The sequence below is a fragment of the Dendrobium catenatum genome, unplaced genomic scaffold (assembly GCF_001605985.2).
Source record: "Dendrobium catenatum unplaced genomic scaffold, ASM160598v2 original_scaffold_268816, whole genome shotgun sequence".
NCBI classification, from domain to species: Eukaryota; Viridiplantae; Streptophyta; class Magnoliopsida; order Asparagales; family Orchidaceae; genus Dendrobium; species Dendrobium catenatum.
The window spans coordinates 78940-92792 of NW_021587214.1; the positions used below are offsets into that span (position 1 = coordinate 78940).

A 13853-nucleotide genomic window follows, 5' to 3' on the forward strand; every position below is an offset into this window, starting at 1 on the left:
AACTATAACTTATGATCATCCAGAAAGAATTTTCCACAATGAGCAAGTAAAGTCGTAAAATCATCATATATACTTTTGGAGATTCTTGATGCCCGAGATCTGCTCGGCACCCATGGAAAAAATAAAATTGAAGTCTGACACAAATAAGTATATTGGTTTGCTGTTGAATAAGGTAGACTCGGTTCCGCAGGGGGACTGCACAGAAATGGCTCAGATATCTTAGGAAGAAGTAACCTGCTGTCGCATTTAAGTTCAATACAAACGAACAAAGCTCAAACTTAGGGTGAAAATCGATTGTGGGAGTGATATTAATAAATATTAATAATCAACCACACAAGCATATACGTACATTCGTGTAACAAGTCATTAGTTTTGCAGATCTGACATACATCACTCTCACACTCTTGATGTTCGCTCTCATTGGTTGAGCACTTGTATTTCACATCACTGATGTATAATTAGGTGTTTTTATGGTACATCTAATATAATGCCAGTGATGTAATGTGATCTATGATGATATTTACACATGCTACTAACATTTATATTGGAGGAGATCAAGAGTGGAAGGCCATGGGGATGGGTACTCTTAGGATTGATGCTTGAACATTTTATGGTTATAATTTCTATCTTATAAAATATGCAAATTAAAATAAAATGAACACTCCACATCCATGATATATATATATATATATATATATATATATCATAATTGAGCATTTTGGTACATCATCATGAAACATTGATGCATGATTCCATCATCAACAAACCCTAGATGATGCACATCATAGCATAGTCATGTGAGTCTACATATAGATAAGGATCCCATGCTACGAGAGATAACAAAACTAAAGTAGGCCACACACATTTATATACATACTAGCCTTAAGATGTGTCTATCTTTCTCATATCATCTTGACTTGATGATGATCACACTTTTGCATTTGTACGTAAGTGTTAAGTTGACATTTCTGACTTATGCATGATGTAAGTTCAATTTCTGAATTGCTTGATAATCAAGTTATAAATCCCATGATGAATATCTTCTCTACCACAAAATGTTAGGGCTTTTTTATCCCATATAATTAAGATGGAAGTCCCTTCTTTCTCCAATCAGCATTAGAGCTTATATTTCTTTATTATCCTTGCCACGTATCATCAAGTGATACTATAAGTCCGATCTAAGCCTCTCTCTCACAAAATAGTAAACTAAAAGTCCCCTCTTCTCCCTATCGACTTTAGAGCATATGTTTTTTCTATCATCCTTGACATGTACCATTATACGATACTTTAAGTCTAATATATGCCTCTCATATGATAGTGGAATGCAATTAAGGGGGAATTTTTAAAAGGATCATGCTTTAAAATTGTATTAAAAAAAGGAACGTAATAGAAATTAAATTTAAAAAGGATCATACTAACTCTAGTTGATAGCGTTTTTTAATAAAACGTAATAAAATTTTGCATTTTCCAATAAAACATAAAGATCATTTGCATTTTCAGCACAAAACATAATTTATGCAGGCATTTTATGCTGAAAATGCTATTATGCGTTGCGTTTTTTGCTTAAAACGTAATTCTTATAAAGATCAAATAGATTTGTGTTTTCCATTAAAGACGAAATTTTTTAAATAATATCCCAAGTTGCAAAAATTTTGGTACGAATAAAATTTTACTTATTGTCCTTTTTTTGCTTATAATTTGAAAGCTTTACATAAATTAGTAATTTATTATTTGTAATAATTTTAAACATATATGTTGACTTAAAATTTAAAATAGCTTATTTATTTTAAAATTAATTTTTAAAATAATATAAATTAACAATTTTTTATTTTTTTAAATTAAATAAAATAATTAAATTTGTATATATTAATGCTTCCAACTTATCAATGGGAAACGAGTAGTCTATTCATGGCAGATCGGAGGCATCCTTCCCATTATTGAATTAGTGTACACCATAAAAATGACATGTCACGATGTAGTATACTCATGATGAAATATTTCTTTCATTAAATATATAATTATTCTTTATTAGTTCTTTTATAATTATAAAAATGCTCCCCACTAACAAAAAAATAAGATCAATTTTCTTATATTTAATTTTTTGTACTTTTTAAAAATCAAGAAATAAATATTTAGAAAAATAAAAAAAAAACTAATAATTTATTTTTAAAATATTTCTTTATTTAAATATACTTAAATTTAATATTAAATTTGCTCAATCAATTTAATTTATTTTTAAAATAATTTAATCTAAAATTTAATCTATGAGGTTTAATATGAGAAAAGTTTAACATTAGTTAAATTTTCTACTAATTATAATAAATGAATAAATGTTATGTAATCAATAATTTCTTAATAAATCAATACTTATATTCAATTCAATATATACAAATTTAAATTATTTAATTTTAATTTCAAAAAAGTAAAATATTTTAAAATTATTCCAAAATTTTCAAAAATTAATTTTAAAGTAAATAAGTTATTTCAAATTTTAAGTCAAAATATAAGTTTAAAATTATTACATCTACTAAATTAGTAATTTATGTATAGCTTTCAAATATGCCAAAAAAGAAGATAAGCAAAATTTGATTGGCATAAAAATAAGCATTTTATTAAGAAACACTATCAATTATAACTGGTATGATCCTTTTTAAATTTAATTTCTATTACGTTACATTTGCAAATACAATTTTAAAACATAATCCTTTTAAAAATTCCCCCCTACAATTAATGTCTATAAACCTAGGACTAGTACTATACCCCTTATCTACAAGGTGCCCTTAGATGAGGTAAACCAGGGTTTGGGAGCGTTGGAAACACTCAGTAGCTTGTCATGGTGAATAAGAAATCAATGCACATGAAACCTCGCAGGGAATTCAACATGAGATGCCCTGGCAACAAGGCACATGAACAAAGGAAAGGGAATCGGACCAGTTCTATTACTACCCAAAAGAACAAAATTCAGAGTGGTCAGATTCAAAGACTAATACCATGGAAGATGGGGCAAGCCAAAAGGCAAGTACAGAGAGCAAATTCATAGAAAGAAAGTGTCACATCCTGTAACATTTCACTTGGCCCCTCTTCAACACAATAGAAAGCAATAGCTTCTCATTCATCCAATCTTAGTTCATTTGTATTCCTCGATAAATTTCATGAGTTTGGGAGCGTTGGAATGACTAGCATTTGAAGATCAACAATGCAATAAGGATAAGATGCTTCAATGAAAAAAGAAAGAAGATCATACGGTCATCTATATCCTCTCTAAGGCATCTCATTCAAAGCTTCCTATGGAAGTCATGGCTACATTAGTACAACTTCATCCTCTCAACTCTCCATCAATGTCAGAAGCACATCAAGAGTGGAGAAGAGCACCATCTTAATCTTGAAAGCAGCCCTTTCTGTTACAATTGTTTTGATGCTCATTTGTTGTGTTATATGGAAAAAAAATCATTATACTCTCATATAAAAAATAAAAATTACTCATAAGTTAATCAATTTGGTCATGAAATCAGAGAGAAAGTACATGGATACGAAATGGTACCTTTCTAAATATATTTCCCATATAAACTAAAATTCTATTTAGAAAAACTAGGAAGTTAGACAATGATCAACAAATCAACACAAATTCAACAACTCAAAATTATTTTCTTTAGTTGTTCACATTGAATATTGCACAAATAATATTTTTTGCAGGTGGTTTATTGCTTGAGAAATATGTAAGTTGATCCTAATAAGGCAATATCACTTACCAAATGTTACAAGAAGCACTACATCCATAATTTTGATCTAAAATAACAAAAGGTAGCTCGTGAAATAGGGGTGCCAAAATGGGATTTCGGATCGGGTTCGGGTCAAACCCAGAATTGACCCGGGTCCAAACGGGTCAACCAGAGCCTGGCCCAATTTTGCAAACGGGTTGAAAATTCAGACCCAGACCCGACCCGTGCGAGTTATTGGGTTGACCTGACCGACCCGACCAGTGAACCCGAACGCGAGCACATAAAACAGGCGAGAGCCGAGTCCAAGAGCGCAGCCTGCGTGGTGCGCAAGTGCAGTGTGCTGTGTTTGCCAGTCCGGACGCTGGGGCATGACGCAGGATTGAGTGTGGGCACATCGGCACAAGTGGGAGTGCAGGATCACAGGATCCGCATCGAGCCCCGAAGCGACCACAGGAACCCAGTGTCGAGCCGCGAGGCTAGTGTAGGGACTGCGGGCAAGCGCAAGGACAGCCAGATCCGAGTCAGCTTCGAGTTTTCATGTCAATCAGAACCCGATCGGATTTTGTAAACGGGTCGAATCTCGAACCCGAACCTGACCCGTATGGCAAATGAGTCAACCCGAATCCAAAATTTTTCGAATCAAGTCAAATATTGACACCCCTATCATGGAACATATTTTCTTGAGAAACATATAGGTTCCTCCAGTCTACTAAAGTAGCTAACTTAGGTTATAGTAAGATTAGATAATAAATTCTTAAAAAGACATCATCCGAAACTCTCGATCATAGAGCATCAACCTGACTTTTAGACTATGGAGTGGTGTGAGAAGCAGTTGTTACAGAACAATGCTAAACAAGCAATACCACATTTTAGATTGCATTATGTTCCAGATAGATCGAGGCAGTACAAAACTAGAAGTCTTTGGAATCATGAATAGAAGAGACCTTTGGAAAATAAAATTGTATGAGATCAAAAAAGATGAGGATCGGGGGACAAGTGTCTTTTTTCAAGAAAACTTATAGGACATATATTATTTCATAGCTAAAAATACTATATTAAGTCTATAATGCTGGATGGAATAAGTAGCGGGTAGTAATGAAGCGAAACTATCACCTAAGTTACCATTTGGGTTCACTTTTTTTTTTTATGTTAGTTTATTTATATTTTGACGTGAAATAAAATGTGTTTGATATCTTAAAAACAATTTATCTTTGTTTATTTAAGACATGGTGTGATGATGATGGTTGACAATGGAAATAGTCACAGGTGGCAATGATGATAGCTGATGAGGCAATGCTGATGGTAAAAGCCATTGCCGAAGGTGATAGTTGTTTTTAAAAACATCCTAAATAACTAAAAGTTACTTTGAGTGTTTTTAAAAACCAACTTGATTTGTTTTAAAAATAACAAAAAATAATGAAAAAGCACACTAAGCAATTTTTTTAAAAACCAACTTGATTTGTTTTAAAAATAACAAAAAATAATGAAAAAGCACACTAAGAAAAAAAAAAAAAAAAACTAAAAGTGATCCCAAACAATCCCTACGGAAGCAATCTAGGTGAAGCACAAGGAATAGTAGGTCCAAAATAATGAAACTACTTAATTGCAAATGTTAGTGTTTACAAACATTATCGACTAGCTCTATGGAAAAACAATGATAACTTGGTACAGTGTAAATCTCATAATCGACCCATGGTAGAGCATAAGAGTGATTTATCTTAGTAAATCGAAGGTAAAAACATAAATCATCTAGCTTCATGCAACCATATAAGTCCAAAAAACTAATCAAATGTACAATTAGATATATGCATTTGGGAATGACACATTCAAAAAATCAATAATGCAAACTAAAGTGGAAATAAAGTGCATTTCATTCTAACTATATCAAAACAAAATATCAACCAATACAAGTTTAGACAATACTACTATCTCCAGAATATGACAATAAACAACGGTTACATAGAGAATATTTTCATCCATGAAAGAATAATGAGACAAAATCTTATTATTTCTACCTATTTCGAGTTAAACCCAATTTCTCTTTCACAAGTTCCACATTCTATATTCATGACATCGCTATTTGGTCCTGAAGTATTTCCTGTGGTAGGAACTCAATCCAACTTCACCGAAGAAAAGAGGTAGTGTACAAACCAAAAGGAAGAAAGGAAGCCAACTGTGCCAGTTGCAAGCATGATGGCCTCAGCAATGAAGAGTGAATAACCAAGGTACAGAGAAGCCGAGACCGGGCCACTTAGACTCTCGAGATCAAATATAAGGTAGTTCAAATAGTAAAGGAATACGTAGATAGCAACTGATCCTGATGAGAAGAATGATTTCCACCACCACTTCCAATCCTCAACACACAGGTGCATATAGGTAAGCACAAGTGAAACCTCAGCACAAACAACAACCATAAAGATCAAAACAATAAATAGAAAGCCAAAGACATAATAGACACGACCCATCCACAAGCTTGACATTATGAAAAAGAGTTCAATGAACAGGGTACCAAATGGCAGTGTCCCAGCACCAAGAACCAGCAACCAAGAAGGGTATTTTTGGGGAGGGATTTCTCTAGGAATCTGATTAGTTCTCACGGGCAACTCAACATGAGGTGCCTTGGCACCCAGGTACCCACCCACAAAAGTCAACGGCACAGAGATACAGAACCACGACAAAATCAATATGATGAACAAAGAGAAGGGAATTGCGCCAGTGCTATGACTACCCCAAAGAAGAAAATTCTGAGTGGTCAGAATCAGAAACGCTATACCAGGGAAGAAGCAAGCGACCTTCCATGAAACAGACATCCATCCAGTATGATTGCCGCCCTTGATGGTTTTCCAAATCCTCACTGCAGCATAGCCAGCTGCAATGCCAAGCACCAAATAGAAGAAGAACATACCAGTAATCAGAGCGCCACGAGATGCAGGTGACATGAATCCAAGAGCAGCAAACAATATTGTCACCACTGCCATTCCAAGTATCTGCACACCATCTCCAACCATCACACAGAGAAGAGTGGCATTGCCTGGCACACGGAAGACATCACCAACAACAAGCTTCCAACCCGAAAGTTCCTCGTTCATCTGGGCCTGCGCCTCCTTGTCCAATTCCTCGTATCGGGTCAAGTCCCGGCGAACAGTCCTTAGGAAAATCACCAAAACTATTCCAGCAAGGAATGCGATCACCATTAGAGAGTTAAGAATCGAGAACCAATGAACCTTTGCACCCTCCATCTTCAAATAAGCGTCCCACCAAGATGGCCAGTGAATGTCTCTCTCGACAAAGGAGACCTCATAGGTGAAAACCAGCGGTTGCTTGTCCTTCAACGCCATGGCCACATTGGTTGGTTCGCATCGGATATTGGTAGGGTATTTCTCGTACATCTTGAGATTCTTAATCGACTCGGTGCATGACGGAAGCTGCAAGGGACGACCTCGAACCCGACGACCATATATCCCGGGGCATCTGAGATAGAGCCAGAGGCAGTGGCGGAGGTTGCCGAGGCAGCGGCGACAGTGGCTGGCTCCTCGTATTTGTGGACCAGGACGGTAAACTTGAGGTGGTTGAAGATGAAGTATGATTCGCCGACGCGGATTCCGACAGGGAAGCCAGTCCACCGGAGGGCGAGATCGTCCTTTGAGGTGTAGCGAATGGCGGGAGGTTTTCAAGGAGAACATTGACCTGGTACATCTCGTCGATGCGCTTCTTGAGAAGATTGAGATCGGCGATGGAGAGGGGGTCGGTGCGACAAAGGAGTATATCGGACTCGTTGGTGAACATGCGGAAGCGGTACGGAGAATTTTCAATGCGATCACCCATGAGGAGCTCGCCAAGATTCTCAGCCGAGTCCTTGATGCCGTCGAGCGGACGGCAAAAGGGAAGGGAGTAATAGCCGAAGGGAATCTCGGTGTCAATGGACGTCAAAGAATTCACCTTCACGAATAGGGAATCTCCGATCGGGTACTTGTGGGGGTAACTTCCGGGGAGGTAGAAGCCATGCAATGGAGATAAGTGTAAGAGAAGGAAGATGGCGAACGCGATCCAGACGGTAGATCTAGGCGGCGGAAACATCTGATCACGGGGATCTATGGCCCTGACTGTGAATAGAGACTCTCACCTACTTGCTTATATATAGCCTGTAATAGCTTTCATATGAGAATAAGATAATAGTTTTATTTTCTCTCTGTGTCCATTTCAAGAACCTCATAAGCGTGGTTCAAGAACCTACGGGTTCTACAATTTCTAAACCGATATATCATTATTTGGTTTAACATAAAGTGATACATCATTAAATCGGAACTTAATTATCTGATTTCAATAGAAATCGATGCATCATTATTTGATTTCTATTTCTATTAATGATCTTATTTCTATTAAAACTGAATAATTAATTTCCAATTTCAATAGAAATTGGTACTCCAACCTCCGGTTTCAAAACATTGTATGAGCTCTTCGACGTCGGTGAGATCAGCCACCATGATCTGCTATATCTATATTAAAATATTCAATTCTTTTACCAAAAACCAGTTCATCAAAGAGAATTTTAACATTTAAAAAAATTATTGGTGCTGCTTATGGGACAACATAAATATAGATCTTTTGCATATTTAATTTAAGTATTATGTTATACTTGAAAAATAATGATAATTCAATTAGAATTATATTTACAAAAGAAAATTTGATACTATTTATGAACTTTCAAGTAAATTTTGTCAAAGCAGTTGCTTCAGTCAGACCATTTTATATTGTGAGATCAATATGTATTCTCAAATCAATTTATATTATCAAATTAGTTTGTACTGTCAAATCAGTTTGTATTTACAAAATTATCTGAAATTTAACAAATTAATTTTTAGTTCAATAAATAATAACCCAAAAAAAAATATTGGTACTGTTTATGTACTCTCAAGTCAATTTTGTTAGAACAGTTAGTATTATCGTATCAGTTAGTACGTATTCTTAGATTAGTTTGTATTGTTAAATTAGTTTGTATTGTCAAATCAGTATGTACCGTCAAATCAGTCTATTTATTTATTTAATTCTTAACAACTTATATTAATTATATATGATGGTCTTGTTCTATAATTGAGTGTATCTTGATTATTTAGATGTATGTAATATGTATACTACATGTTCAAGTTCATTTGCAAATCTTCTACTTTTTATATCTTTGTATGTCATGTACAGGACTCCAAAAATTTCTTTAAAAAAATTGATTGTGGAGGGTAGCATTCGATTGAAGGAATATTTGGCTCATTCCATTGATGGTGGCCTAGAGGAGAAGGTCAAATCAATTGAAATTTTTTTAGTGTTGTATGCATTTATGGTCATAGGGTGAAGACTGCATATTGTGGCACACACATGATGAAGTTATAAAAATTCCCTTTTATAGTGATGGAGTTGGTTTGAGTGATGTGGGTTGAAGATTTCTACAGCACAGGTTTATGGAACACGGTGGTCATTTTAGCTCTAGTAAATATTCTTATGGCTAAATTTTGTGAAATTAGATGGCATGAAGATGATTCTTTTAATGTGATAGTAGAAATCCCGACGGTTGATTTATATCATTATATTTTCTACCATAAATAGCATCATGTGACTGATGCATTCCTCCTTGAATCATACGCGAATCTGAACTTTTTGTCAGGTCAAAAGAGGAAGGAGTTTTTGAATGCATTAGACTGACAATATATCCAACATGAGTTTCAAGACAAATTTAACCGCTGTCCAACTCAATCTCAACTCCAAGCTCGCTTGCACATGTTGATCAGAAATGATTAAAGGGCTTAGATTTTTAGTTGAACTTTGTTAAGTGTGTTAGTTCTCTAAAATATGTTTTGGTGTTAACATGTATTAAGTTTTATCAATGTGTAGGTTCATGTATGTTTGAATGTGATTTTTTAATATGATGTTATTATTATTATTGGATTATTGGTTATGAGTTAAGACATTTTTAATATTTTATATTGTTTAATATTATTAAGCCAAAAATTCATTAAATAACACTCTAATTTATAATGAAATTATAAGTCCCAACAATTTAAATTTTTTACAGGTAGAACACCAATACAACCCTAATACCATTTCTTGCATAAGCTCACTATAACATCACACTACTTGCAAATTAAATGTAGGTTGGTTATTAGCACTATCTTTACGGTCTGCCCTACCTAAAAAGTGAAGATATGTCATATAAATTATGTAATTTGAGTAAAAAAAATACATACTAAACAATTGACCTTGAACAACTCACCCCATTTGGATAAGTCACAATATTATGGCTAATGGCACCACAAGCTTTGCAAATTCGATTAGTATTCCTTCAAGATTCATCCATTGTATTTTTGAATCTACTAGACCATGGTCTCTCTGCCCAGCTCCAAAATGCTGGTGGTAGTAATGGTATTATTCCTTCAACCTCATCAATGGTGGCCAATATACCTTCTCTGGTATAACGTGGAAAAGGATTGCATAACTTCGTTGGTAGAACTATGTGTTGTAGTATGGTGAAACAAACTACTGTAATCCCATTATTTTTCTCCAGCAATAACAGTAGTATGAAGGCATGGCATATGATATAATTGTGGCTTATGACAACTACAGGCACATATCGAAGTATAACCAATTTCTATCTTGAATGCCCTACATGACTTATAAAAAACCTAGTACTCTTGGTTATTTATAAAAATCAAGGTTGGACAATGACGTGCTTCATGCTCGTATCACTCCAACAAGCTCCTTATATGAGGGTGAATGGAGACTCTCTAGCAGTAAGCCAAGTGCTCACATTAGCAAAATGATTATTAAATAGGGCTATAAGGTTATAATAAATAACTATAATTAAACACTAGACGGGTAGGGCTCGAGCACATCTTAATACCCCATTAAGGCACTCTGAAGCATTATGGTTAGTAATGACACCTACCATGATACAAAAGGCTCCACCCACTAACGTTTCGCTTGACCAACCACTAATGTGATTCCTGCTTTATATTTTTGTTGTCTGACATTAGTATGTTAAAAGTTATATAATTATTTGTGTTCCCAACAAAGTACATCTTCTCATAAACACCATTAGGGTAGTACCTCCAACACACCAAATGAATTCCTTGAAGTTTTCTCTAAGGTAACATAATTAGTACAATGTGATGCATGAGGGAATACATCCCGACATCCTCTAACTATTATAGAGTGCTTATCAGATACAAAGTAGATGTCTTATTGGACTTGAACATGTGGAATGAGGTCGTACAACATCTACAAGAACCATAACTATGTCTCATTTGACTCAACCTCCACAAAAGCAAATGCGAAGGGATATAGGAAGGAATGCCCAAAATACTGATTTAACAACTTGTTTCCAATAACTTATAAGCTGAGAACTTATCCTAGAAGTGCATATTTAATGGCATGCATGTATGATGTAATGAGGAGTATGACTCCTCGAAACTACCAAACAACTAATTTAATAGCCTTCCAACATGCATCCCAAGCCTTAATGTAAGGGATCTTAATGTCAACTTTAGACTCCATTCGAGCAATGATTTTACGTAGCTTCAACTCTATTTGTTGATGAAGAATGGTGGTGATATAGTAAGAGATGAACTTGGAGTTATAGTTACAATGTGGACCTAACATCATATAATTCATACAAGTATGTGGATGAGCACTGCATGAGACTTTACATATTCCACCAAGTTGTTTGCTCTTTGCAACGTGAAGATGCCATAGGCATGGAAGAGAAAGATTATTGTGTTGTGCATATCTAATTGAAGTCTTGTCTTATTGGATATATATTTGATGTATTTTACATTATTCATGATTGACCATCCATTAAGTGCACATTGAAGGACATCCTTATTCATGAAAGTCATTCCTTCATACAATTGTTCGGGAATAATACATTCTAATTCCTCAATAAAATAACATCCATACAATCCCAGGCCTTGCTGATCGTTAGAAGTATTTACCTCCATAGCACCTAACTCAGCTTGGTTATAAAATACATGCTTACAGACCACTCATACTTAGGCAATGATACATCGTATTCTTCTACAACTGAGTTTCTTTCATCCCCTGCGGGCATTTCACTTGAGCTCTCACTAGTTCCTTTATCCATGGTTTCATATGCTCTAACAACTGGTGTGGCTTCACTATCATGTCCCTAATCGAACTATTAAGTTTGCTAGTGGAGCTGAAACATCTGTGTGCCTAAGGCCATCCAATCACTAACACATACACACCCTCTTGCATGTGGTTCTAACAATGTTGGACGCTCACTCAAACTTAAGCGGCTTACACTTATTGGTTCATAGTTTGATAAACATTCGCTTACTCTAAAGCAGCGAGTTTCATCTACAACAATGGATAGTGCAGTGGGCATACAACACACAATACAATATAATGGTGAGGTTTAAATTCGAACATTATAATTTAGACAGAATTTGAGTTACATTGATTGCATATTAGATGTGTATGAACATGTTTACTTGGTAAGAGACTGTCGGGTCATGATAACACATATGATGATGAGAACTGAGACTTATGTCGTGTATACGAAGTTGCTTGATTTGAACATAAATAATTAACATATGCATTCGAGATTTGTTAAGTATGAACTCGCAAACATCATCGTCCATTATTTGAATTATTGTATAACCTCTGTTATTTAAAAAATGACAAACGAGGTCAACCCGATATGTTTCACTATCACGATGCAATACTTGGAGAATTCTAACATATAGCTATTCAAGTGTAAAATTCTCATTTATTTCAATCGAACGATTTCTTCCACCGATGTACAAAGAGATGAATTCATCCGTAATGTTTAGATGACCGCCATAATACAAAATAAAGCGTGACATTGCATGCAATCAGATCTTCGTCTGCTCTACCAAAAAATAAATAAGTTAGTGCATGTCATTTGGCAAGCCAATCATAATAGTATTTTAGAAAATGATATTTCAAACAATTGCCAAGTGAAGGTGAAACTGACTTGAAATTTATTAAAACTCAGGTCGCAAAAAATTTTTAAGAATGTTTTATTCATTCATAGTAATTGACAACTATTTCAAAAATATATTTAAATGTTCTCAAATATTTTTTATTATATTGTTAGTAATAACTATGAAGCTCAACAAGTTTAATATAGAAAATTAAATTTCACGTAAATTATAAATTAAACTTTTAACAAAATTTATTTATTATATTATATTTTCAAAATGATCAGATAATGAAATAAAAAAAATTATGTCACTATTTTTTTTCTTCCGTGCTTACTTATAAACTATTATTTAACGGTATTTAAATTAGGTTAATACTACTCAGTTTATCTTAAATATTAATAAGACCATGTATATTTGAGTTTTAATTCAATTCGTTTTCATAGATTAAAATTCATGCTTTATTGATAAAAGTATAAATTATCATAAAAATTTTAACAATATATTAAAATATACATTGAATATATTCAAGTAAATTTTTTTCCATCGTCTATTGAGCATATTATGATCTGAAAATAATAATAATAATAATAATAAACATAATAAAGGGAATAAAAGAGAAATAATTTCAATGAATAGAGTTTCTTTCATTATAACACCGCCGTTGTCAGACCCCATGTTCTGGATGAGAAAATTGGAGGGTTGCATTAGGTAGTCGACAACCAGTGTAAAACTTGTCGAATAATTATGATATGAACCTTTTAAAAAATTGTGTTAATGCTAAGGCGTTCTTTGGAAGCGACGCACTGTATGACCATAATACATTGATAAGTGTGTAAGAGCCGTTGCACCGGCGCTCGTGTGCAGTTTTAAATAGGCAAGGGTTCCCACATCAAGGACGGATGTGGGCAAAGAAGCTACTCTATTAAACTAAATTTAGGATAAGAACTTAGAATATAGGTTCTCTTACAATAAAATTAATGGAATTAATATATATTATGATTCATAGGAAGATAAATATTCTATGCATTTAGGAAATTAAATGGATTATAGAGAATGATAAGGAGATTGATAGTTTAGGAACAAATAGTTTATGTCAAACACTCAAACTGTCCCGTAGTCCGTTGAATACATTCGTGACTAGTGACGGGAGGTTGCAATTGAAATTTGTGTCAGGTCAAGTTGA

At 34.2% G+C, this 13853-nt stretch overlaps 1 protein-coding gene across 1 annotated transcript; it reads right to left on the minus strand.

Moving 5' to 3' along the window:
* Positions 1-5632: 5632 nt before the first annotated feature.
* LOC110103707 (transmembrane 9 superfamily member 11-like) lies at positions 5633-7796 on the minus strand. Its single transcript, XM_020832519.2, is given in 3 exon segments — positions 5633-7134; positions 7137-7379; positions 7382-7796. Coding segments are annotated over 3 exon segments (1962 nt in total). The 3' UTR covers positions 5633-5830.
* Positions 7797-13853: the final 6057 nt, after the last annotated feature.